General features: G+C 46.6%; 1 protein-coding gene across 10 annotated transcripts in view; it reads left to right on the forward strand.

Annotated features, from left to right (window-relative positions):
- The window catches only part of CDH3 (cadherin 3), a 115,600-nt gene that overhangs the window by 55,326 nt on the left and 32,887 nt on the right, over window positions 1-27,387 (forward strand). For 7 of the 10 annotated variants that reach the window (XM_067718550.1, XM_067718548.1, XM_067718547.1 and 4 more), the window contains one exon: window positions 16,457-16,577. In XM_067718550.1, the coding sequence (XP_067574651.1) occupies window positions 16,457-16,577 (121 nt within the window). Of the gene's footprint in view, window positions 1-15,643; window positions 16,362-16,456; window positions 16,578-27,387 lie in introns of those variants that run through there. The other 3 variants (XM_067718545.1, XM_067718544.1, XM_067718546.1) reach the window with 3 other exon arrangements.

Raw genomic sequence — 27,387 nt, forward strand, 5'->3', positions numbered from 1 at the left:
TTCTCTTAGCTTTTGTTTGTCTGAAAAGCTTTTGGGTTCTCCATCAAATCTGAATGAGATCCTTGCTGGATAGAGTAATCTTGGTTGTAGGTTTTTCTCTTTCGTCACTTTAAGAATATCCTGCCACTCCCTTCTGGCCTGCAGAGTTTCCACTGAAAAATCAGCTGATAACCTTATGAGGATGCCTTTGTATGTTATTTTTTGTTTTTCCCTTGCTGCTTTTAATATTTTTTCTTTGCATTTAATTTTTGTTAGTTTGATTAATATGTGTCTTGGTGTGTTTTTCCGAGGGTTTATCCTGTATAGGACTCTCTGTGCTTCCTGGACTTTGGTGACTATTTCCTTTCCCATGTTAGGGAAGTTTTCAACTATAATCTCTTCAAATATTTTCTCAGACCCTTTCTTTTTCTCTTCTTCTTCTTGAACCCCTATAATTTGAATGTTGGTGTGTTTAGTGTTGTCCCAGAGGTCTCTGAGATTGTCTTCAATTCTTTTCATTCTTTTTTCTTTATTCTGCTCCTTGGTAGTTATTTTCACCATTTTGTCTTCCAGCTCACTTATCTGTTCTTCTGCCTCTGTTATTCATTCCTTCTAGTGTATTTTTCATTTCAGTTATTGTGTTGTTCATCTCTGTTTGTTTGTACTTTAGTTCTTCTAGATCTTTGTTAAATATTTCTTGTATTTTCTCAATCCGTGCTTCCATTCTATTTAAATGGAATAAATCCAATCTATTTCCGAGATTCTGGATCATCTTTACTATCGTTACTCTGAATTCTTTTTCAGGTAGATTGCCTATTTCCTCTTCATTTATTTGCCTATTTCCTCTTCATTTATTTGATTTTTACCTTGCTCCTTCATCTGTGACATATTTTTTTTGCTGTCTCTTTATTTATTTATTTATTTATTTTAATGAGTGGGATTGTGTTCCTGTTCTACTGGTTGTTTAGCCTGAGGTTTCCAACACTGGAGTTTGTAGGCTATTGGGTAGAACTGGGTCTTGGTGCTGAGATGGGGAACTCTGTGAGACCTCACACCGATGAATATTCCCTGGGGTCTGAGGTTCTCTGTTAGTCCAGTGGTTCGGACTTGGAGCTCCCACCGCAGGAGCTTCCACCCGACCCCGTGCTGGCAAATCAAGATCCTGAAAGCCACGTGGGGTGGCAAAAAAAAAAAAAAAAAAAGAGAGAGAGAGAACAATAACAAAGTAAAAAATAAAATTAGACTAGGAAACTAACAGATATGTTAGAAAGACTGTAAAAATAACAGTATAGATGAATCAACAACCAGAAGGTACATCAGTACCACAATAGTAAAAAAGAGGAGGAGGGAAAAGGAAAGAAAAAAAAAAAGGAGGGGGGGGTGGGAAAGGCCTTGGCTGTGGAGAGCAGAGCCTAAGCAAGGGTGAGGTTTGGGTGGTGGGCGGGGCCAATGCTCGGGACCCACAGGGCAGGAAAACCCTGGGGGCTGTGGGGGGGTGGGGCTTAGGCTCAAGGAACAGAAGGGGCCCAGGCGTGTTCCCCACCCCTGGTCTCAGAGGGCGGGGGACCTCACCTGGGAGCCCAGCAGTCTCCCCGTGTCCGAGTGGGTGGGGCATTCACCCTACACTCCTCTCCCCACTGCCTCTCCTGATCTCCCCAGCCTCAGGGGCACCAATCTTGTCTGGCCTCAACTTCTCCTTCCCCCTTACTCCCCCTACATCCTACCGGTTCACTGTGGGGTTCCTCCCGTCTCCTTGGGGGTTAGAGTTCCCCACCAGCAGCCGGCAGGCACCCTACTTGTGGGGATACGCTAACTCCACGTCTTCCCACACAGCCATCTTGACTCCTGCCCCTCAAGACTGGTTTTTAACTCACAAATAAGACATACTCTTTACAGAAAACTAATAGAAAAAATATATATAGATAAGCCAAAAAAAAAAGAAAGAGACCACCTACCATGTCCTAGCACCATACTAGGCATTTGGTATATGTATCAAGAGGAGCTAACTATAAATTCCATGAGGACACAGCCTTTATCTGTTATGTTTAAAGCCTGGCACTGGCCTTGCTGGAAAATTCTATATCTTGAGCTGGGGGGTGATTACACTGGTATATACATATGTAAAACTTCATCAAGATCTACATTTAAGATTTGTGCACTCAACTAAGTACAAGTTATATCTTAAATAAAAAAAAAAGAAATGTTCTAAGACATGTTCCCCAGAGTTTATGTCTGGTAGTAGGTGTTTTTAAATCACATAGAGAAACAATTATTTTCCTTTCAATTCTCTTTTAGTCCTTCGAGGATAAAGTCTCCCTTTGATGTTGATATGTCTTTGATATCTAACACTTCATGATTTCCCTTTTTAAACAGAGCTGGTCCCAGGCTTAGCCCCCAGCAGGCAGTAATAACCAGCTAGAATTTAATGATGTTGTATCTTATTTTCATTGTACTGATTTTTAAATCAGTTACCTTCTAGTCGTGGCAAGTGGTATTGGTTTCCCATTTGATGTACTGTAGTAATATTGCTTTTTAAAGTAAATTTTTAAAGTAAATTTGTTTAAAAGTGAGTTGATTTTATGAAAAATTTTAAGTATAGAATACTCATGGTATAAGGACCGGGCAAAAACAAAGATGATTCTTCAGTGACTGAAGTTTGGAGAAAATGGCTCTAGTAAATTCCATTTGCTATATATATATATATATATATACATATACATACACACTACACATATGTAACAGCACAAATATGCTCTATTATAAATACGTATTATATGTATACATATAAGAAGAACTTATATGTATAAGTTATATTGAGTATGTGTTTTATATGATATACATTACTTCAATAAATGTATATTAAAATAAATAAATAAATAAAAACAAATATCAACCCTCACTTGACTCCACACACACCTGCAGCTACACCCCATTTCCTTATTCCTGTTGAAAGAAATCCTGAAAAGAATTGTCAATACTATACACACTTCCTCACCTCTTACTCTTCTGTCTAATCCAGTCTGGTTTCTAGGTTGATTCTCCAGCGAAACTGTTCTCCCAATGACCTCAAACAGCCAAATTCAATGGACATATCTCTGACCACATCCTTCATGGCCTGCCAGCAGCATTTGATCCAGCTGACCACTTCTTCTTTTCTGAAACCCTTTCTTCTGTTGATTTCAATCTTCTGGTTTTCCTTTGACAGGTCTTAGTCCCTACTGCTCCACCCAGACTTCAAATGTCAGAGTGCCTCGGGGCTAATCCTGTACCTTTAAGGATCATGTTTGGAGATACCCACATTAGTATCTCCAACCCAACCTAATCTCTTAGCACCAGATATAAATAGCCCATGGCCAACTAGACATCTGCACCCAGCAAGCTCACAGCTCCTCCAGCTTCACAGTCCAGGTGGAACTCTTGATTCCTCCTGCACCTGATTCTACCTCCCTAAATGGCACCACTGTCTATCCAAGCCCCAAACCTAAGAGAAGGCCTTGATTCCTCCTTTCTTCAATCTCAAAATCAGTCTCTCAGTAAGTCTTGTCAATTTCACCCCAAAGCTCTATCGAGAATCTGACCACTTTTCTGTATCTCCTCTGCAATAGTCCTAGCCAGGTCCATTCTGTCTCATCTGGACATAGCACCAGCCTCCTCTCTTTTCCCTTACTTTCATTCCTCCTGCCCCCAATTCATTTTCATACAGCAGCCAGAAGGAATGTTATAAAATATAAATCAGGCCATATTCCTCCTCTGCTTAAAATTCTTCAATAGGTTCCTTTTTATCCTGGAATAAAAGACCACTTTCTGTGGCTATAGAATCCTATATGATATGTATCTCTCACCTGTTTCTTTACTCTCACCTCATCTCCCTTTCTCTGAAGACTCCCTCTGCTTCAGCCACACTGACTTCTCCTCTGTCCCTGGTTTCTAGAAGTTGCCTACCTCAGGACCTTTGCACATGCTGTTGCCTCTGCCTGGAATACTTTCTCCTAGCTTTTCCATGACTGGCTCCTTCTCAACCTTGGTCTTAGCTTCACTATTGCCTCCTCAGAGCGTCTGCCCTAACCAGTCTATCAAGATAAAGTGGGTTTCCGGGGCTTCCCTGGTGGTGCTGTGGTTAAGAATCTGCCTGCTAGTTTTCACAGAACTAGAATAAAAAATTTCACAATTTGTATGGAAACACAAAAGACCCCGAATAGCCAAAACAATCTTGAGAAAGAAAAACGGAGCTGGAGGAATCAGGCTCCCTGACTTCAGACTATACTACCAAGCTACAGTAATCAAGACAGTATGGTACTGGCATAAAAACAGAAATATAGATCAATGGAACAGGATAGAATGCCCAGAGATAAACCCATGCACATTTGGTCACTTTATCTTTGATAAAGGAGGCAAGAATATACAATGGAGAAAACCTCTTCAATAAGTGGTGCTGGGAAAACTGTACAGCTACATGTAAAAGAATGAAATTAGAACACTCCCTAACACCATACACAAAAATAAAGTCAAAATGGATTAAAGACCTAAATGTAAGGCCAGACACTATAAAACTCTTAAGAGGAAAACGTAGGCAGAACCCTCTATGACATAAATCACAGCAAGATCCTTTTTGACCCACCTCCTAGAGAAATGGAAATAAAAACAAAAATAAACGAATGGGACCTAATGAAACTTAGAAGCTTTTGCACAGCAAAGAGACCATAAACAAGATGAAAAGACAACCCTCAGAATGGGAGAAAATATTTGCAAATGAAGCAACTGACAAAGGATTAATCTCCAAAATTTATAAGCAGCTTAAGCAACTCAATATCAAAAAAACAAACAACCCAATCCAAAAATGAGCAGAAGACCTAAATAGACATTTCTCCAAAGAAGATATACAGATTGCCAACAAGCACATGAAAGGATGCTCAACATCACTAATTATTAGAGAAATGAAAATCAAAACTACAATGAGGTATCACCTCACATCGGTCAGAATGGCCATCATCAAAAAATCTACAAACAATAAATGCTGGAGAGGGTGTAGAGAAAAGGGAACCCTCTTGCACTGTTGGTGGGAATGTAAATTGATACAGCTACTATGGAGAACAATATGGAGGTTCCTTAAACGAAAAATAGAACTACCATATGACCCAGCAATCCCACTACTGGGCATATACCCTGAGAAAACCATAATTCAAAAAGAGTCATGTACCAAAATGTTCATTGCAGCTCTATTTACAATACCCAGGACATGGAAGCAACCTAAGTGTCCATTGACAGATGAATGGATAAAGAAGATGTGGCACATATATACACTGGAATATTACTCAGCCATAAAAAGAAACGAAATTTAGTTATTTGTAGTGAGGTGGATGGACCTAGAGTCTGTCCTACAGAGTGAAGTAAGTCAGAAAGAGAAAAACAAATACCGTATGCTAACACGTATATATGGAATCTTAAAAAAAAAACACAAGGTTCTGAAGAACCTAGGGGCAGGACAGGAATAAAGACACAGACATAGAGAATGGACTTGAGGACACGAGGAGGGGGAAGGGTAATCTGGAACGAAGTGAGAGAGTGGCATGGACATATATACACTACCAAATGTAAAATAGATAGCTAGTGGGAAGCAGCCTCATAGCACAGGGAGATCAGCTCCGTGCTTTGTGACCACCTACAGGGATGGGATAGGGAGGGTGGGAGGGAGATGCAAGAGGGAGGAGATATGGGGATATATGTATATGTATAGCTGATTCACTTTGTTATAAGGCATAAACTAACACACCATTGTAAAGCAATTATACTCCAATAAAGATGTTAAAAAAAAAAAAAAAAAAGAATCTGCCTGCCAATGCAGGGAACACGGGTTAGAGCCCTTGTCCAGGAAGATCCCACATGCCGTGGAGCAACTAAGCCCGAGTGCCACAACTACGGAGCCTGCGCTCCAGAGCCCACATGCCACAACTACTGAAGGCCGAGCACCTAGAGCCCGTGCTCCACAAGAGAAGCCACCGCAATGAGAAGCCCGCGCACCGCAACGAAGAGTAGCCCCCGCTCACCACAACTAGAGAAAGCCCGCGCGCAATAACGAAGACCCAACGCAGCCAAAAATAAATTAATTTTTTTAAAAAAATGGGCTTCCCCGGTAACTATCTTATTGCTTTATTTTTTTTCCTTCTTAGCACTTTCAATAGTCTGTAATTATCTTGTTTACTTCTCTACGTTTTTAATACAAAGTCCATGATATCAAGGATCTTGTCTATTTGATTCACCATTGCATTCTCAGTGCCCAGAATAGCATCTGACACGTAGTAGGCCCTCAATAAATATTTCTTGAATGTAATGAGTGGAGAGGTAGGTGGGGCCTAGACCAAGCAGGACCTCAAGAGAGCATCTTGGGGAGGCATTTAGGGATTTTAATCAGAGATCCAAAGTGATCAGACTTGGCAGTTGTAAATGATCAGTCTGACAGAAGTGGGGAAAACAGATTGGAGGGTGATGAAGGAAAGCTCCTGCAGTAGTTCAGGAGAGAGATGATAGGGTTAAATGGAATAAGATGTACAAAGCACTTAGCATTTAACCATAAGGGATGAGAGGGGGATTACTATTCCCAATATAGCAGGCAAGCAAGGATTGCTTGAATTTAATGACGGTAAAGTTAAGAGTCCAGAGATAGAGGGACTTGTGTATCTCCTGGAATCTTTGAATCTCTAATCTTTTCCTCCAGTGATAAATGCTAGAATTTCTTATCCTTATCGAGTTAATTTGACCTCTATTTTGGTAATTCATATGCATTCATATTTGCATTCTTACACCTGTGTTCCTTCTTGCCACCATCAACTGGTGGTAGAATTTCACGGAGAGAGCTTCTGACACTTCTCATTAGCTGTGTGACCTGGTAAATCACCTAATCTCTCTGAACTCAGTTTCGTTTTCTGTAAAATGAGGACTCTGATATCTATTCTGTCCATCGTGAGGATCAGTGAATAACTGTACAGAAAATATTTTCACAATGCAAGAATAATTATTACTGTTATTTCACTCAGTAAATATTTATTAAGCACCTACTGTGTACCAAGCACTGTTTGTTGGTGCTGGGAATACAGCAGTGGCATGGGGGGAAAGGCAACGACAGAAGTCCATTCAGATTCTGAACATTTTGGATTTTGATTGTATTTTCCAAATTGGCAGATCACCTTGGGCCCCTGTTGAAAAATATAGATTGTTGGCCTGACCACAGCCTTGATCAGAATGGGGAAGGTAGAATGAGGGGAGGGTTAACTATCTCTCCGAAGTTATTCAGAAAGGACTGAAAATAAGAGATTAGGTGGATTAAATTGCCTCCCTTTTCCTTTTCCCAAATACTGATCACCACTCAGCAATTCTGCATACACATCTGTGGGGTTTTTTTGTTTGTTTCGTTTTATAATGAATGTTAACCCTCTTATTTATTTATTTTTGGCTGCGTTGGGTCTTCGTTGCTGCACGAGGGCTTTCTCTAGTTGCAGCGAGCGGGGGCTACTCTTCATTGGGTGCACAGGTTTCTCATTGCGGTGGCTTCTCTTGTGGAGCATGGACTCTAGGCGCGTGGGCTTTAGGAGTTGTGTACACGGGCTCAGTAGTTGTGGCTCGCGGGCTCTAGAGCACAGGCTCAGTAGTTGTGGCACACAGGCTTAGTTGCTCCGCGGCATGTGGGATCTTCCTGGACCAGGGCTTGAACCCGTGTCCCCTGAATTGGCAGGTGGATTCTTAACCACTGCGCCAGCAGGGAAGCCCTACACATCTGTTCATATACTGAATTTTCCAAAACATTTCTAATAAGAAGTACCTTCAGCTGGCTCCTGGGGAGGGCAAGTCCAAACATCAGAACCAGCCATGTGACCTTGAAGGAGAAGGCAGTGGAAGTACCAGAAAGCACTGTCCTTGGCGGTGTTTTTGTCTGCCACAGAGCTTGCTGTACAACTGCTCTGGATCTTACTGTCCTCATCGCCAAAATGAGGTCAGGGTTTCATGACTACCAGTTCATGGAGGGGTGCTGGGTTAGTTGAATCAGAATCACCTAGGGAGCTTATTAAATTTCTAGATTCCTGGGCCTCATGGACTGGTGAGTCCGACTCAGTAGGACCAGGATGGCGTCCATCACCTCCTCTATTTTATTTTATTTTATTTATTTATTTATTGCGGTACGCAGGCCTCTCACCGCTGTGGCCTCTCCTGTTGCGGAGCACAGGCTCCGGACGCGCAGGCTCAGCGGCCATGGCCCACGGGCCCAGCCGCTGCGCGGCACGTGGGATCCTCCCGGACCGGGGCACGAACCCGTGTCCCCTGCATTGGCAGACGGACTCCCAACCACTGCGCCACCAGGGAAGCCCACCTCCTCTATTTTTAATTAGCTTCCTGGCAGTTAATTTTTGATACGTATCCAGATTTGGTATCTCACTAGGGTAGATCAGACTCTCTGTGCTTCAGTTTTCTCATCTGTAAAATATAATCATTCCTCAGATGGTAGAATTAAATAAGCTAATTTACATAATGCGCTTAGAACAGTGTCTGTCCCATAGTAAGTACTGGGTAAGTTTTAACTGTTCGGTCAGTCAAGGTCCAATCAGGAAGACAAACCACTGGGAGTATTTAAAGCAGAGGGAACTTAATGCAGAGGTGATGGAGAGGCTAAGAAGCCAAACAGGGGACAGTGATACAACCTAGAGATTAGGCAGCAAGAAGTCATCCACCCCTTAGCAGGAGAAAGAGAGGGAAATGGTGGAGTTTCCAGAGCCCAGAGTCTGGCAGAACCTGGACCGACAGCAGGAGCTGTAGCTGTAGATTAAACACAGCCATTATCAAACAGCTGAAGGAGGAGGCATACCCCGGCTTTTCCCTTTGTCCCACCCTCCAGTCTCCCACTAGTGCCTCCCATTGGCTGAACCCAGCAGGAAGTCATCTCTCAAGTGAGCCTGGGAAACTTCATCTGCAGAGATCACCCCTGCCTTTCAGGGGAAGTATGAAGAATGTCTCTGAGGACAGATTATTATTATTTTGTTGTTATTATTTTCTTTAAGTTCTTTTTGAGCCCTACAGTTCTCAAAGTTTCTAGACCTTAGCCAACCACAGGGATTCAGGGCTTTGTGAGTGCTTATTGATTAATCGATTCTGTGCCTTCATTGTATACACATACATAAATGCTTAGCCTCTTATCTCTGGAAACCGACAGCTCAGGCCTTGGCAAAAATTCACCGGTGCAGCGGAGCCCTGCCCGAGGTTCAAGGAAAGGGAAGGTATGTGGATCAGGTTTCTCTCTGGGGATCAGCTGCCTCAGCACCTTCAAGGATTCAAAAGTGATAGATGGGAAAGCTGGCCAGAGACATCACTGGGCAGAAAGGAGGGTCCCAGGAAGTTCAGGAACAGACATAAAGAAGTAAGACTGTGGAAGCATTTGTAGGTGCACTGGGCAGGGGAGGGGAGGAGCAGGAAATAGGGCCGCACCCAGTTTTAAGGACACTTCCTAGAAAAGATTGGAAAACACCCACTTGTCTTTGGGACATAACCCTGTAAGTGTGCTATGTGGGAGTGGAGCTCTGGGAATTTTGCTACCAAAAATGGGCAGAAAAACTCTTTCTAAATATTTCTTGGAGGACCCAGAATTTAACCTTGGACCAGAGGCAAATATGTTTATTTTAAGAGGTTCTTAAAAGATCAGATATTGTGGAATTCTTCCTAATATACCAAAGACCTGCTCCCCAAGTTCATTCTTCCAGCAAACATTGATGAATAGTAGGTTGGAAACTGATTCAGGCAATGAGTTTTGGAGTGAGACAGAACTGGGCTGCACTGTGGCTTTGCCTCTGTCCTAGCAGTGTGGCCTTGGGCAAGGGATTTAACTTCAGTTTCCTCGTCTGTGAAAAGGGAACTAGCGTGTAGAGTTGAGAGGATGAGAGTGAGATCATGCATGAAAATACTTAGAGTCTGAATCCAGAGTGTGCTAGTAGTTCATTTTATTATGACTTGTATTATTTGTATGACACTTGGCTAAACACTTTGCTGCCTATTAGCTCATTGGATTTCACATCAGCTCTGTGAGGTGGGTCAGGGAACCCACATTGATTTTGTGTCTACTCTGCTTCTAGCACCCTGCCAGATGCTTAACAGTTATTATATTCTTGATTTCACTCAGTCAATACATATTTCAGTATCTATTTTATGCCAGGCTCTTCTGTGCACTGGGGGTACAGCAATGAACAAAGACAAAAATCCCTGCCTCTCAGGGAGGATACACTCAGTGAGGGGAGAGCGACAATAAATACAATTTAATGAATACTTAGGTTCACTATGTTCCAAAGTGCTTTACAAATATTAACCCATAACCTATGAGGAAGGTATTGTTATGCTTATCCCATTTTACAGATGAGGATACTGAGGCACAAGGGAGTTGAAAGTCACTTGGCCAAGGTCTCACAGCTTGGAAGAGCTGCATTAATGATTCAAAGCCAGACAGTGTGACTCCAGAGTCCTTGCTCTTAATCATTACTGTATGTTGCCTTCCCCCACCCAAAAAAATATATATATGTGTACTAATAGATTAGTGCTATGAAGTCTTATGAGTGCTATGAAAAAAAATAAAGCAGGGGAAAGAGGGTGTTGAGAGAGGGCTCTCTATGTAGGGAGGTCAGGGAAGGCCTCTCAGAGGGGCCACATTTGAGCAGAGACCTGAAGGAGTGAGGGAGAAAGGCGGGTGGACATCTGGGCAAGGGCGATCCAGGCAGAGGGAAGCACTGTGCAAAGGCCCACACTTGGTGTGTTCGGAGAACCACAGGGAGGCCAGCGCTGAGAAAGCAGAGTGAGCAAGTGGTAGCAGATGAGTCAGAGAGTGAAAGACGGCGCAGGCTGAGCTGCTGGAAGGATGCAATTGCCTTTGGCTGAGATGGAAAGACTGTGGGAGGAGCAGAATTGCAGAGGAAGGTCAGTTCAGTTTTGGATAATTCTCACCATCACTCATCAAATAGGAATTACTCATTCCAGAGGACTTTGAGAGATGAAAGAGCTCACCCCAGATCACCCAGGCAGTCGTTTTCAGAGGCAAGATTCAGACATAGGTCTGCCAACCCTAACTTAAATGCCACAGGCCTTTGGCTGGCAGGGTGCTGTGGGGAAATCTGCAGAGGTGATACTCTGCTCATCCTGATCCCTGACCCCAGGAGCTTTCAAGGAGGGGGAAAGAGGTACTGGAGAGTGAGGCGGAAGGACACTCAGATGAAAGTAACAATGCCAGAGATCCCACAAGACAGTAAGTAGCACGTGTTTAAATGTGAAATGCAGACAAGAAGCACAGGGAAGGTGCACTTCTTTCTGAAAAAGCAAAATGAGTGAAAGAGTCCCAGCCCTGTCTGGGTGGAAGGCATCAGGGACGGGATGAACATCTGTGTTGAAAAAGGCCATGCTCTGGCGGAGATGGGAAGGCCCCCAGAGGCTCAGGGTTCTCCCTGGGCACGTCTTTCTCCACAAATAGATGCTTTTCCATTATGACAAAGGTATATACCAGGCAGGACGCCTCCCCTGGACCCGTGTCTCCAACCACAGCCTCCTCAACATGCCACTACTGGGCATCTCTGAACACGTCCCAGCTTGAAGTCCCGATCTTCCCCTAATCCCAAACTTGCTCTACCTGCAATGAGATTCCAAGAAGCTACCCCTGAGACAAGGATTCATGTACCTGAGTGACTTATTAAATTTGGAAGGGCTCCCAGGAGGAACTGGTGAGGGAGTGGAGAAGCAAGATAAAGAGGGCAAGAAGCCAAGCAAGGGTGTGATTTCAGACCAAGTCCCTGGAGGGTAGCTTCAGCCTGATCCAGCAGGGGATGCTGGATGTAAGTTACCCCTGGGAGTTTGGGGGGAGGCGGGCCAGCGCTCAGCTTCCACATTCCAGCACCACTTGGTCATTGGCTAAGGGCTGGGAAAGTGAACTCCTGGGCACTTCCTTGCAAGGGCAAAGGGACCCCAGTAGCTGATGGGCAAGACTCTGGCCCTTCACATGTACAGGCTGCTGGGAGAATCAGCACACAGAAGCCAAACAAGGGGAGTTCAGAAACCAACAAAGGGATCCCAGGGGATCTGAGCAGTGCCCTGACAGTGTCCACTACATGTGCCTTACCCATGTCAGGAAATGGTATTGCCATCCTGCTGGTTACTCAGGCCCCAAACCCTGGAGTCATCCTTGATCTGCTCTGTCTCACACCCCCATCCAATCCTTTAGCCAATCTCGTTGGCAATACCTTCAAAATATACCCAGAGTCTGATCACTTTTTTAAAGTAACTTTTAAAAATTGTGGTAAAGTCCACATAACATACAGTTCAGTGACATAAAGTACATTCACATTTTTGTGCAACCATCACCATCACCCATCCACAGAACTCTTTCCATCTTGCAAAACTGAAACTCTGTACCTATTAAGCGTTTTGTTTATCCATTCATTTGTCAGTGGACACTTGGGTTGCTTCCACCTCTTGACTGTTGTGAATAATGCTGCTATGAACATAGATGTATTATACAAATATCTGTTAGAGTCCCTACACTCAATTCTTTTGGATATATACCTAGAAATGGAATTGCTGGGTCATATGGCAATTCTATTTTTAATTTGTTTTAGTAGCTGTTTTACTGTTTTCCATAGTGGCTGCACCAGTTGACATTCCCACCGACAGTGCACAAGTGTTTCAACGTCTGCACATCCTCACCAACACTTTTTATTTTGTTTGTTTTAGTCTGATCATTTCTTACCCCTTCCACAATGACCACCCTGAACCAAGCCATTTCAGTTTTTGCCTGGCTTATTGCAGTGGGATCCCAACTGACCTCACTGTTTCTGCCCTCATCTCCTGTAGTCTTCTCAACACCACTCCTCTACTCACAGCCTCCAGTGCCTTCCTCCCCTCCTGCTCAGGGTAAAAGGCAAAGTTTTTACAATAGCCTATGAGGCTGTACAAGATTTGTTCCTCACCCTCCCAAATCTGACTCATTTCCTACTTGCTCACTGCACTCCAGCCACATTGCCTTTTTTTTTTTTCTCCTGTCCCAAGTAATCTACTGTCTCAGGGCCTTTGACTTATTTTCTCTGCTTGGAATACTCCTTCTTCAGATATGCTTAATGTAATTTTCTCCCTCACTTCATTCAGGTTTTATTCATTTCTCAAGGAGGCCTCTGGGCTTTCCCCATTGTTCATCAGCGCTTCCTCCATTTTCTGCCTTTCTCCTCTCTGCCCTGTGCCTGGGAAGATGACCCCTACAAACACCACCACCCGGGCTTTCTTGCCCTCAGGCTTCTGGGTGGGTTTGGTCCATGGCAGGCAATGCCAGAAGATGAAGGGTGAAAGGAGAGAGATGTTGAGTTATTTTCCCCCCCACATCCTTCCTGCTCTGCTGTGGGCAGTGGCCTGTCCCTCCTGGACCACAGCTGCATTTGGGAGGGGTGGTCCTCCGCTTCAGCTCTCCAGCTCCCCCTCCCCTCCAACCCCCCACTCCCAATGATACCGTTTCCTCCCTTTGCCCGCCAGTCCTCCAAGTTGTAACTGCTTCTCTGCTTGCTGCTGATCTCCGGACCTCCTACACCCCTGTTGGTTCCTGAACCCTGCCTATTCCTCTAGTCCCTTCACTAAGACTAGAACCATCCGTGCTGGATTCTGTCTCCCACTAGACCCTGACCTAAACACCTTCTAGATTATGTTATTTACAGTTTCCAGCCTACCTTCTGTTCCGTGAATTGGCACTTCCCATTCTGTTCTTCTGCATAGTACACATTATCTAACATGCTATATAGTTACTTATTTAGTTTCCTTGAACCCTCACACTCTGTGATGGACGGTCCAAGGATGCAGGGATGTTTGCTTCGTTCACTGTTGTATCTCCAGTGCTTGGCACACAACAGGCTATCAGCAAATATCTCTTAAATGAATGAATGAACGGCCGACCGACTAAGGGAGCTGCAGAGAAGACAACAGTGTGGTCCAAGGTGCAGGCAGAAGAGCTGACTCTCAATTTCTCCTCTCCCCTCCCCGCCCCCGCCCGGAATGCTGAGTGCCCTGGAAGGAGGCGGAAATGAGCGTGTTCAACTGCCCCCCAGCCAGGTGTTTACTTAATTAGGACCTGTATCCCGACGCACGTTGATGTTTAACTGTCCGCCTAAAGACTGCATATGGTTCCTGGCGGGCGCAAAGGAACCTGGGGGGCGAGGATAGGCGGGGCCCCCAGGTACTGTCTGGGGCCGGCGCAGCCTCGAAAAGCCTCTGCGCGGGTATCTAACCTCCCCTCGGGCACAGAAAGCGCCCCCTGCGGGAGAGCGAGGCGAGGGGGTTGGAGCTCAGTCAGCAGCCTCGGGCTTCTCCTGCGCGTCGTGCATCCCCAACCCCCAGCTGCCGGGCCCACAGGCGTGATAACGGAGCGCTCCCCTGATACCAGATGCCAATTGCTCGCTTTACCATCAGCCGTGAAATTGAAGGATTACAGCGTTTCTCATTCTCTTAGTTTGGGGAACGTGAGGGTGCTATAGAGGAAAGAAACGGCTCGTGAGGCGGAGGACAAATGAGCTGGATCCTAAAGCAATAATACCAGGCAACATTTGGGCGCTTGCTCTGTGCCAAGTGCTGAGTTTAGCGTTTTAAACGTGCTAATTTAATCCTCTTCTATATGTATTAATTCATTCAATCCTAGTACTTTATAGAGGGCAGATATCATAATAGCCCCCACTAGATGCATGCGGAACTGAGGCTCAGAGGGGTTATTTCGCTAGCCTGAGGTCACAGCGCTAATAAGTGATGGAATCCGGGTTTGAACGCAGGCGGTGCGGCCCCAGAGCCCCTGGTCGGCTAGAGAGAGGACTCCCACGATCGCAAGGCAAACTGTCCTCTTAGCCGCAGGCCTGGTGGTGGGAAGGACAGGCAGGCTTCCAGGCTAGCCCTTGAGAGCCAAAAACTCTATAATTAGAGACTCTAGTCTCCTCCTCAAACCCCTAAATCTGAGATGGGTAGGAGGAAGGAACGTGTTGAGGAGTCAGCCTGAGATTCTCAAGACAGCTAGGGAAGGTGGGGAGGCCTCAGGGAACAGGAGGTTGTGACTGGCTGGGAAAACTCAGTTCGGTGGGGAGAGGGCGTGCAGTGTGGAGCGACTGAGTTTCAGGACTGTTTCAGGGCCCGGGGCCCACTTGCGTGCCGCCACGGGTAAAGCACTTCGGGTCTGAAGTAGAGGAACGAATCCCAGCTCCGTCGCATGTCCCCCAGTAAGGATACAGAAGAGCTGCTTCGTAGGGAGACTCACTGGAAGGCTGCTTCTCGCAGCCAGCAGTTTTTACTTAGATTATAGTAGGTATTTTAGACCAATAAAAACAGTCGCGATTTTCAAAATGCCTTTATTTGCATTTTACAAAACTTGAGACATTGTTAATTATTTATATCCTACGTGGGGGGTGGGAAGCTTGCTGGAGGTGATGGGGCTAATAACCACCCCTCTACCTCGCACCTTTTGGCGTCACCACGGCTTCGATCTCTGGGATCTTCTCTCCCAGCCTCCTTTTGTTCGGCTGTGTCAGGGAAGTAATGAGTTTTCCGCAAGTTGTAGCAGATTCTGTAACACCGTCCCTCGGGACCTCACTGCCAGTTTTAAACACTCGGAGTCCTGGGGGCAGGCTGATGTGGGAGGTGGGGAAAGAGGCAGGAGGTACCCTCCCGCCCCCCGCTGTAGCCGGGTGTGGGGCGGACACACCCGGCCTCCATCAAAGCCTTGGATAACAGAGAACCTCGGGGGAGCATGAATGGGGCGCCTTTGTTTCCAGTCGGATTCAGATGCATCTCCACTTTCTTTTCCACAAGGCACAGAAACAATTTTCTTCGTGTGCGGCGGGGAGTGGGTTGCCTTTTTTTTTTTCCTCCTCGAACCCAGAATCTGCGAGACAGGGCCTGGGTCTCTGTCGGGAGCAACTCCGGAAAACCCGAGAGAACGCAGGAGGGGCGCGGGAGAGGACAGTGCGGGGGGGCGCTTCGGGGTGCCTCCACAGATCCAGCCCCGGCCCCACCTGCGAGGAGGCGGGACCTTGCGGCGCTGGACCAATCAGCACCTACCTGCGCTCACCTGGCCCCCCCCCCCCTCTGGCTCCCGCGAGCCGCGGTTCTCAAAGGGACGCGCTGAGCTTAGCGGAGCACTAACCCGCAGTCGCGGCAGCTTTTCACCTCACTCTCTCCAGCCATGGGGCTCCCTAGTGGGCCTCTCGCGTCCCTCCTCCTCCGCTTCTTCCTCTTACTCCAGGTACTCCATTGCCTTGCCTGACCCCTGCCGGGACGTTCCTCAGAGGGCAGGCGGGGTCCGCACGCGGCGGTGGCGTCGGGGAGAGAGCCGGACTGGGCTGCCTGGGGCCAAGGTTGTCCGGGAAAGCCTGTGAGGACTCCCCGGGATGGGTATGCAGGGCCGGGCACGCCTGTGACCCAGCCTCCCTCTTTTCCCCTCTTCCCTTAGGCGCAGGTTTACTGGCTGCCGCGCGCGGCCTCCGAGCCGTGCCGGGCAGGCTTCGGGGAAGCTGAAGTGACCTTGGAGGCGCGAGGCGCGGAGCTGGAGCGGAGCCGGGCGCGGGGGAATGGTAAGACCCCCCCCCCCACGGCGGCCCGCCTGGCGGAACTTCGAGGCGGGGGCTGCGCTGAGGGTGTCCGGGCTGCGGCGGGGGGCTCCTGGCGCCTCCTCAGGTGCGGGGGAGGCGCAGAAAGCATCCCCGGGGCTGGAATGGGGGTGGGCGTATGGAGAGAGAGGCCGGAGAGCGTAGCGCCCTCTGACGTCCAGCCCCTCCTTGCCCCTCTGCGGCGGCCGACCCGGACCCCCTCCTTCGGGGTGCGGGGCGGCTGAGCCGCTCACCCAGCCCGGACGTGGGAAGCTCTCCCCTGCTGGCCCCAGCGGAGGAATGCGCCTTCCACATTCCTCCCGCAACCCCCGCGCAGGTGTGGGGATGAGCCGTGCCCCGGGCAGCCCCCTTTGCCCCTCTCGGGCCCCCTTTGTGTACCGTGCTTTGTGTCTCCGACTGACAGACCAGGTCTGTTTCTCTTCTTCGCGCTCCCTTCCCCCGCCCCCCTTCTTGCCCGGCAGCTGGAATGCACTCTTAACCCTGCCCTTCCCGGAGGGCCCGCGCCCCTGCAGCCTGCCTGAAAACTGGGCCTGGCACACCTGGACTGGGGCCATCACGCACTGGGCACACCCCCCGACCCCCAGTGTATTGGAACTGAAATGTTAGGGCCCTTGAGGGAGGTGGGGGTCGAGGAGCCAGAAGGTCTTGAGCTGTAGGGGCAGTGGGTGGGGAATCAAAGCACATTTTTGATCTCACAGTTTCTTCTACGGTTTAAAAACTTGAGGGGGTGGGGTTTACTTTGGTGCTCAGAACCAGTGTGTTATGAGATCCAGGCAGCTGACGGCTGATGGGGGCCTCTCTCCCTCCATCCAGGGCAGTGCGGGTTCCTCCACCGGATCAAACCCAAGTTCTTAAACAAAGGTGTGTCCCAGGATCCTTGGGTGAGCTTCCAGAGGATCCTTAACCTGTGAAATTGTTTAAGAACTTGTATGCATTTTTCTGGGTAGGGGATCTAAAGTTTAAAAATTTCAAAGCAATTTAAAAACCTGTGCCACCTAGCATTTTTCTAATGCCCCCATCAGCACACCCCTCACCCCAGGTACAAATTCCCACAGCTTGAATGTGCGCGAGAGCTGCCTAGGGCGCAGAATGGCTCTCCTTTGTTTCTCCAAAAGAGGAGTGGGGGCCTTGAGTTCTGTAGAAGCCTTTATTTCTTCTTTTTCCCCCAAATAACTCTGCCTATTGACAAAACAATTAACACCCAGGCCAGGCCAAGCTCCTTAAACTCTTGGCTGTAGGGGAGCTGAGGAGAAGCATTAAGAGGCCATGCCTCATAAACTTTAAATTCTTGCACTGGGTTTATTACTGACTGGCTAACAAACTGCAACTCAGCCAACCTGTAAAAATGTTAACTTGGGCAGGGCCCCAAATCCAATTCCGGCTCCCTGAGGAAGCTTTATTGCTAACCAGACTTCTGCCAAATCTGTACACCCTCCCCCTCATTGTCAAGTTTCCCGACTACAGTCTGGGAGAGCAGGCTGTGGCTCTGAGTGTTGTCTGTGCCTTATCTTTCTTACTGAAGCAAGAAATATCAGATTAACTGTCACTTCACTAAGCTTGAGGTTCTTGGGGGGAAGCAGTGATCAGGTTTTCGATTTCACGGTCCGGTTGGCAAGTGCTTCTCGGTGACGTCAGGCATTTTAAACCTTTTGAGAAAATTCTGCTTTCTCGGATGTCTGGTTTATGGTTGTGAAAATGGTGGGTTCATGCCAGGAGCACACCTAGGTTATAAAACAAAACATGGGTTAATGTGCTTGGCTAACCTTGAGTGCAGCTCCCTGCAACGTGCCGAGTTCTTAGAGCAGTCTTCCTGTGAAAGGGGATGCTGCCTTTTTAAATAAAAGCAAGTTTCTGGGGGGCTTCCCTGGTGGCGCAGTGGTTGAGAGTCCGCCTGCCGATGCAGGGGACGCGGGTTCATGCCCCGGTCCGGGAAAATCCCACATGCCGTGGAGCGGCTGGGCCCATGAGCCATGGCCACTGAGCCCGCGCGTCCGGAGCCTGTGCTTCGCAACGGGAGAGGCCACAACAGTGAGAGGCCCGCGTACCGCAAAAAAAAAAAAAAAAAAAAAAAAAGCAAGTTTCTGGGCCCAATTTGTCCCAATAAATTGGGACTCCCCGGCAAAAAATAGTGGTATTTCTCCCCTTAGTCCTCAGCAGCTGACCTCTTTTCTACCTCCACCCCAGTTCCCTGTCCTCCATACACAGGAGCTCCAGCCTGGATCCAGCCATGTTGAAAGGGTTGTCCTGAGGGTACATACAAACTCTCAAGTTTGGCCAAGCAGACAACAGTTTCCCTATAGCTAAGGAACAGTTGCCCTTGTTCGCCCCTGGGTTATGAATTTCACAGGTGTCTATGAAGTTGAGCTCAAAGAAATTATCTGATATAGTTAATACCTTGTTTGTATGTGCACTTTCCTCTTCAAAGCATTTGCACAACTCTGAACTTGCTTTATCCTCCTGACGTTCTCTTGAAGCTGGTGATGTACATTTAAACAACTTGAACTCTTAATCCCAGAGTTGGGACTTCAGAAACCCTGTAGCCCAGCCCTGCTGGAGGTTTTAGAGGTGGAGAAACACAGGAACAGCTTAATGGATTCAATTCCCTAGGCTAAACTAGTGAGTTTCCTTGAGGGTCACAGACATGACTTTTACCTCTAGGTTTGTGCCCAGGACCTGGTGCTTAATAGGTCCCAGTAGGTATTTGTGTGAATTATGACAATCTTGTGAAGTTCTGCCCATTTTACAGATGAAACCTCAGTGGTTATGGCTTCCCCAAAGTCATCTCTGCAGTGACCAGATGTGACTTGAATGGAAGTTTCTGACTCCCAAGTTCCATGGCATTTTTTTTTACCACCGGAAAGTAGGAGGTGGATGAAATGAAGAAGTGGAATGTTGGAGCACCAAATCCCACCAGTAGCAACCCCCTACCCCAAGAGCGCTTAGTCATTTATTCCTTTTCATCCTAGGGTTTTCCAGAAACATTCCTTCAGGGGAAACCAGCTTGCATACAGTCTCTCAAGTGTCCTAGTGATGGGGGCTTGGGGCAGGTGAAGCCAGGCTTGCCTAGACCAAGAGTGAGAGGTTAATCTGGAAGGAGGTAGAGCAGGAATGTTCCCCCACCCCAACTCCACAGTCTGGGGTCTGCCTTCAAGTGTGGTCTAGAAGCAAAGACAAAGGAGAGGTGGGAGGAAGGAGCTTTCATGGTATTAGTGCAGTGATTAAAGTGAGTGACCTAAAGTGGTCTATACATCCTTCATGGAGAACAGTTGAGAGAAGCAGCTTAATTACAGTAAAAGAAATCCAGTCCTTCATTATGGCCCCCTCTGCAGGTTCAACTCATCCTTAGTCAGCATTTGGGTAAGATTAAAGCTAACCCTCATTAGCTTTGGTAGAAAACTTCAAAGTTCAGTAATAAATTTGACTGAGCAGGAGTTAACTTCAAGATGGTTTTGCTTATTTCAACTCATGTAAAAATTGCCCTTTGTTTTGGAGCTCCCATTCCGGGCTATGCCCTCTATTTACATTTTATTTTTTCAGTAAACATATATTTAGCATCTGCATGTATCAGGCACTATTCTAGGATGGTGGCTAAAACAATGAACAAAACTAAGACCTTGCTCTGGTGGAGCTGACTGTCTAATATTAGTTACTTTTTATGCTTATAAGAGCCTTGCAGCGCAGGTGATGGTAACTCCCACTCAGCTGTAAAACAAGGGTAAGAAACTTGGTGTGAGGTCACTGGGGCAGTCAGCAGTAAGGCCAGGGGCAGTCCATGGTGCCCAATAAATCTGCCTCTGTGGAATGAATATTTGGGAACTGGGGCTTCCAGCCCACCCAGCTGCCTTCCTGGCTCAGCAGCCGAGTATAGTTGGTTGCCGAAGCCCGACGTACACACTGTTAGCTGGTGTCTGGGGAGCAGGTCTCAAACCTCTAGTCTCTCTTCTCATCTCCTCGCATGGCACTCTGTTCCTAGGTTACCTGTGCAGGGTGTCCTCACCTCCCTGCTGTGTGAGGAAAGCATGGCTTACCATGAGCAATGAGTCTCTAGGAAACGATAGCTCTGCAAAGCATTTGGAGGATGATGGAGGAGGGGGAAGGACAGAAGGGCCTGTCTCCCCAAATCAGTGGAGGCTTCAGTCCTGAGGCTGAATGATCTCCATGCAAAGAACCACCGTTATTGAAGAATAACATATGTGGAAGAAAGTGTCCAGATGATAAGTGTACATACAGCTCGATGAACATCACACACTTAAACACCCATGTACCTAGCACACGTATCAAGAAACAGCATTATCAGCACCTCAAATGCCACTTCCCTCCCCATCTTTACCCTCCCCCAAGAAAACCACTATCTGGACTTCAAATACCATGGATTGATTTGCCTGTATTTGAACTTTATGTAAAAGAATCACACAGAATATCCTCTTGGATCTGGCTTCTTTCACTGCACATTGTGAGATTCTTGCACGGTTCTGGATGTAGCTGTGGTCGATTGTCATTCTTCTGTAGTTTCCATCATGTGACCATCCACACTTCGGCTGTTGATGGGCGTTTGAGGAGTTTCCATTTTTTTGGCTATTACAGCTAGTGCTGCCGTGAACACCATTGTGCAAGGGAAACTGCGTAGGCGGATCGGTTAGGTACATCCCTGGGAGCGTAATTGCTGGGTTAACTGAGGATTACCTGGGGATCTCAGTACTGTCAGCTTTTCTGTGTCTTGAAGTAGCTGAGTCTCTTCTGGACTCTACCTCTCCCAACAGTCTCCTTACCAGACCCATCCCTTCTGGCTTCTTGCTTCCCACCTGGCCCTGTGCTAAGAGACAGCAATTTTTTATTAGGTAGTTGGTCACGTCCTTTGTTTGGGGGGAGAAGTCCTTCCCTTTATTTGTCCTTAAGCAAATGCTTGTTACTTTCCCTAAAGTAGAAAGGGAATCTGGAAAGGGCCGTGAATTTCTAAGGTGAGAACTTCTTCATGGGTAGAGATTTTTTATCCTGGCTGGTGTGTGGCTGGGCAGCAGCCTCCTCATATGGCCAGGGTGGTCGAATGCAACTCCTCCCTCATTATAGAGGCAGTGAGGTATCTGAGACTCAAGGCCAAGCTGACTGGTCATTCAGCCAACAAACGTCTGAGTACCTACTGGGCGCTTGAAGTTGAGAGGCAGGCAAGGCCCACAGCTCCTCAACCTCAGTGAGCTCCCTGACCACAGGAGGAAGCAAATCAGTCACCAGGCAATTTTACTAGTGAATCCTTCACTCAGCAGGTATCTATTGATCACCTACCAAGTGTCAGGTACTGTTCTAGGTGCCGGGGATACATTAGTGAGCAAAACATGCACAAAGCCCAGGCTTGTGGGCCATTCACCTGCTAGTGGAGGGAGATGGACAAAATAAGTAATATATGCATGTAATCAAGTGGGAGGAAAAATATAGAGTCACATAGGAAGGGCTGCTGACATGTTCTTGGAGGTGGGGGCACGTGGTGGAAGTGTTGTCCAAGCCAGGGGCTGGGGAAGGGGTTGGGACATGAGAGGTGGCAGGGAGTGTTCCTGCCAAGGGAACAGCATATGGAGTCCAAGAACTTAAATATGTTTAGTTTGGCTGGACCATGGAGTGTAAGGTGGGGAGCAACAGAAGGGAAGTAGGCAGGGTCCAGTCCAGCTCGGAACTTCCCTCACTCCAGAACAGAGGCAGCATGGTGTTTGGGAAAGGCAGGCGATGTGGCTGACGTTCCAGTTGTGCCCTCATGCAGGCCACTGTCTCTGAAGTCTCCTCTGGATCCAGGACCCTAGGCCCACATCCACCACCCCTTCTCGACTCCCGACTTTTCCCAGACCCAAGGACAACGTGGTCAGCCGCAGTTGAATATTCCCCCTGGTTTCATTTAGTTACCTGGCATTACCAGGCAGCAGGGGTGGCAAGGAAGGGCTTTCAAACAAAATGAAACAAACACGTTTAATAATAACATTTACTGGAGAGCTTACTGAGTTCCAGAAACTACACTATGTACTTTATGTAATAAGCCCCTTTAATCCTCCTAAAAGCCCCATGAGGGGAGTAGAATTGGCCCCATTTCACTGGATAGGAAACCTAGGCTTGTAATTTTGTAACTTATCCAAGGTCACCCAGCTAGTCAATTGTGGAGTTAGGGCTTGAACCAGGTTGGACTCCTACTTGCGAGTTACTAACCATTTGGGAGTCAGAGTTGTGAGTCCTCTGGCCTCAGCCAAGCTGAGGAAGATTGGAAATAGTTAACATCTGACCCAAGACTTTTGAATTGCTGTTCCCTCCACTGGCCTCTGTTAATCACCAAGATCTGGAGTGATGGGGGAGGGGATGAGGAGGGGACACATCTTTCCAGGACCCCAGCCTCCCTTTTAGGATGTAGGGGAACAGGGAGGGTTCAGATCCCAGGCCCAATAGCTGACAGTGCTCTCACTGTCAGTTCTCAGCAGAGAACCTTCTTCTGGCTGTTCATCTTCTTCCTCTCCTCACCCCACCCCCTCCTCCCAGCATTGAGGACCTCCCACAGCCCTGCTCTGAGTGGAGGAGCTTGGTATGCTCTGCCCCCGCCTCCTCACCCAGCCAAATCTGGGCACCCACGTGGTTGTGGCTTACCTAGAGCATCAGAAAGCCTGCAGATTTCCTCAAGATGACAAAATCCCCTCCAGGCTGCAGCTGCCACGGTCCCGGTGGACTTCGGGGTACGGGGGTCCTGCTGCTTGCTCAGCGAACCAAAATGACGTATCCTGGGAAGGAAAGCCGAATGAACACTTTCCTTCCTCCCTTTACCCCACCTTTGAGCTCGTAGCTCTGGCTCTGTCGCTGACATCTGAGGAGAGGGCTCAGGGCTAGGGCCACACTGCCAGGAGGCGGGAGGGCTGGTGCCTGCTTCCCCCTAACGAGAGCCTCTCTGGGCTACACAGAACCCAAGACGGAGGGGAGAGCTGTTCTCCCTCAGGACTCGGAGGTATCTCAGGGGCGAGATGCGGCTAGGGAGGCACGACCCCAGGGTTTCCTCTGCCTCCTCAATCTGTTACCCCACTTTTGGTTGTTCAAGAGCACATGAGATTAGTTCGAAATCACATCTCTTACCAAGCCTCAAACCTGTGTTGGAGACTAAAAAGAGGTTGATCTTGCCCGGGGGGGGGAGGGGTCCGACTTCAGGGCCTCACAGTAACTTTAAGAAGTCTTTGCTCCCTGGGAATTAATTATGTGCATGTGTGCTTTTCTAAGAAGATTCCTCCCCCCAAATTGGCAACCCCACTCTCTCCCACCCCCAAGTCCAGTCCACTTGGAAGTTCTTCAGATTCTTGTCAAAGCCAGCAGTGAGGACAGGCCTGATGGTGCACATCTGGGCACAGGCAAGGGAAAACGGGGTTCTAGGCCTGAGGCAAGTTACTCTGGTCCCAGCTCCTCGGCCTTGTTGCTCTAGCTCCCGTGTGGGAAGTGCCTCTGTGGCCCTGGACGCGAGGAGGTAGACTGCTGGTTGGTCAGACAGAGAGCAGGGCTGAAGGGCTCAGCTACTCACCCGGGTGTCTTGCTTAAGGCTGCCTGCCTTCTCACAACGAGCCCCATCTTGTAGCTTCAGGCAGAGAGAAAAGACAGGTACTTGAGGGCTCCCCACACGCAAGCCAGAACAAGATGCCAGGCCCACACCCCTGCCTCTCCTTGTGGAGTCAGCTTCAGCCAGGGCTTCCCACCAGGGCTTCAAGACCTGCCATTTTCTTGTCTTTTATGGTCTTTTACTGCTTCCAGAATTCTCCTGTGTTCCCCAGCTGGAACTCAGCCACACTCCAGCTGGTGTACCCCTGCCTTTGAGTCGGTAGTTTGCAAGCTTGGCTGACTGTCAGAATTGCCTAGGGAGCTTTTTATTTCTATCACACCCTCTTTCATATATACTATTTTATATAGTTTGTGTAGAGTTGGGCTCGTTGGTTGGGGTTTCACATTAATACGTGAATATCTATTCACTGTAAAAACAATGTTTTTCAATAAAATAATAGCATGTACTATGTGACAGGTACAGCTCTTAGCATTTTACGTGTATTACCTTGTTTAATCACCATAACATCCCTTGAAGTAGGTACTATTACTATCCCCATTTTATGGATGAGGAATCTGAGGCGAGAGAGGTTAAGTAACTTGCCCAAGATCATGCAAATAGTAAATAGCAGAGCTTGGATTCAAATCTAAGCTGCCTGAGCTTCAACCATTGAACTCCATTGTGCCTCAACAGAAGCAAATCAGAAATAAACACGTGAAAGTTCTCTCTTCCTCAGTTCTGCTCCGGTAGGGTAAGCACAGTTAATAGTTCAATGTGAGTTCTTGTAGACCTTTTTCTTTTAATTTTTGAATTTAATGTTATTTATTTTTTTATACAACAGGTTCTTATTAGTTATCCATTTTATCCACATCAGTGTATACATGTCAATCCCAATCTCCCAATTCATCCCACCACCACCCCACCACCACTTTCCCCCCTTGGTGTCCATACGTGTGTTCTCTACATCTGTTGTAGACCTTTTTCTTGACAAATAACTTATGTATGCACACAGGAATTATTAAAACAAGGATTGGACTATGTCATACTTAACAAACATTATCCTACAACTTACTTTTTTTAACTTACTGAATCACAGGCATCTTTCCAGACTGCTAAGTACACATCTATCTTGCTTTTAACAGCTCCATAGTTTTCTACATGGTAGATATACCATGATTTATTAGCTAACCCCCTATTTTTATCTTTTACAGATGTGGAAGTGGGGAGGAGTTAACATAAAAATTGTGAAGTGTTTGAATTTTTAGAAATCTGTCAGAAATCACCTTATTAGGAAAGACTGCTGTAGGAAGATGATTGAATGAATTGTTCCTCTTAACCCCATTCAGTTAAATTAAATTTTTATGTTTGAACAATACCTTCAAGACAGGCTTTGAGGTAAGCTTAATAAGGTTACTATACCATTTAAAAATCATTAGTTTTCACACCAACCATTGTTTTAAGGTTTAGTTATCTGAATGTTTCAAAAGTCTTTGAAATCAAAAATTTTTTTAATTTAAATTGCATAACTCAGAAGTGAACTATCAAATGTATTAGTACTTGCATTATTTTCCTTGGGTGTTGAAAACTTGAGAGTGTGCCATTCAGTCAAAGCGAAAGTGCATTTTTTCTCAAGTTTCTCTTTAGTTTTCAAAATCTAGTTAGCAAGCATTTTGATGAAAAGTTGATTTCCATTCTTAAAGAGAATACTCATTTCTGATCTTATTTTCCAAGAGGGGCTTATGGGTTTTTTCTTAAACCCAAATATTGCTGCAATAAACAGTCTTGCACAGGGTGGTTGCATTGATGTAAAAGATTTATCCTTGAAAACCTCAAATAATTCATAACTCCTATGATTCAAGACTTATGTCCTCTTATGAACATATGTGAAGTGTATGTGTGTGGAATAAGGGAATTAGATGGATGCTTACAATTCACTGGTCTCCCTTGTATATTTTTTAAGATTTTTAAAATATTTATTTTATTTATTATTATTTATTTTTGGCTGCATTGGGTCTTTGTTGCTGCACGCAGGCTATCTCTAGTTGCGGTGAGCAGGGGCTACTCTTTGTTGTGGTGTGTGGGCCTCTCATTGCCATGGCTTCTCGTTGTGAAGCACGGGCTCTAAGTACTTGGGCTTCAGTAGTTGTGGCATACAGGCTTAGGTGCTCCGTGGCACGTAGGATCTTCCTGGACCAGGACTTGAACCCATGTCCTCTGCATTGGCAGGTGGATTCTTAACCACTGCGCCACCAGGGAAGCCCTAGTCTCTCTTGTATTGAAATTATGTGACTTTTTACACTTTTTCTTAATTTGGGAGATTTGCATTTCTTCAAACTTTGCATACAAAGTGAGACTTTAATATTTACAGCACCATTTCAAATTTTGACAATTGAAGTTTGCATAAAATGTAACTATTATAATGTATAGAGTGTCTGAGCTGGAGTTCCAGAGCCACTGTGCCTGGGTTAAATCTGTTGGGTTGGGTAAATTTGCTTAACCTCTATGCTTCGGTTTCCTCATCTGTAAAATAGGGTTAATAATGGGGATCTCATAGGCTGTAGTGAGGATTAAATGAGTTAGGGTATGAAAAAGCATGTAGTAAATAAATAAATGTCAGGTGTTAGTGGTAGTGATAATAACAGTGTTGTTACAGCTAGACTAGTTTGTATACTTACATCTTTAGACTGCATTCCTAGAAGAAAAATTGCTGGGTCAAAGGACTTTCATAGTTCATTCAACAATTATTGAATGCCTACTTTGTATCAGGCACCGTGCTAGGTGTTGGGATATAGTGATAAGCAGATTCTAACACAGTCTTTGCCTTTGGGCATTATAGAGACTAGTAAGGGAGATAGGCAATTAGATAATAGCAAGTAAACATATCATTACAAGTTGTAATGAATTCTATGGAAGAGAGTTACATAGAGCTAGGAGAGTTTTTAACAGGGGAAACTGATCTACTTTGGGAGGGTTGAGGGAAAGTTTCCCTGAGAAAGTAACCTTCGAATTAGGGTCTGAAAGATGTTGGGAGTTAACTGGGTAGAATTGGAATGGGAATGTAGGGAGACACTGTTCTAGACAGAAGGAGCAGCATGTGCAAAGGCCCTGTGGTAAGGGGTTATGATGCACTTAAGAAGAGGACCATTGTGGCTAGACAATGGAGATAGGGATTGGGCACATTATAGATTTTGGGTTTTATCCTGAGAACAATGGCACATCATTGATGAGTTT

The sequence above is a fragment of the Pseudorca crassidens genome, chromosome 20 (genome assembly GCF_039906515.1).
Source record: "Pseudorca crassidens isolate mPseCra1 chromosome 20, mPseCra1.hap1, whole genome shotgun sequence".
Classification (NCBI taxonomy): domain Eukaryota; kingdom Metazoa; phylum Chordata; class Mammalia; order Artiodactyla; family Delphinidae; genus Pseudorca; species Pseudorca crassidens.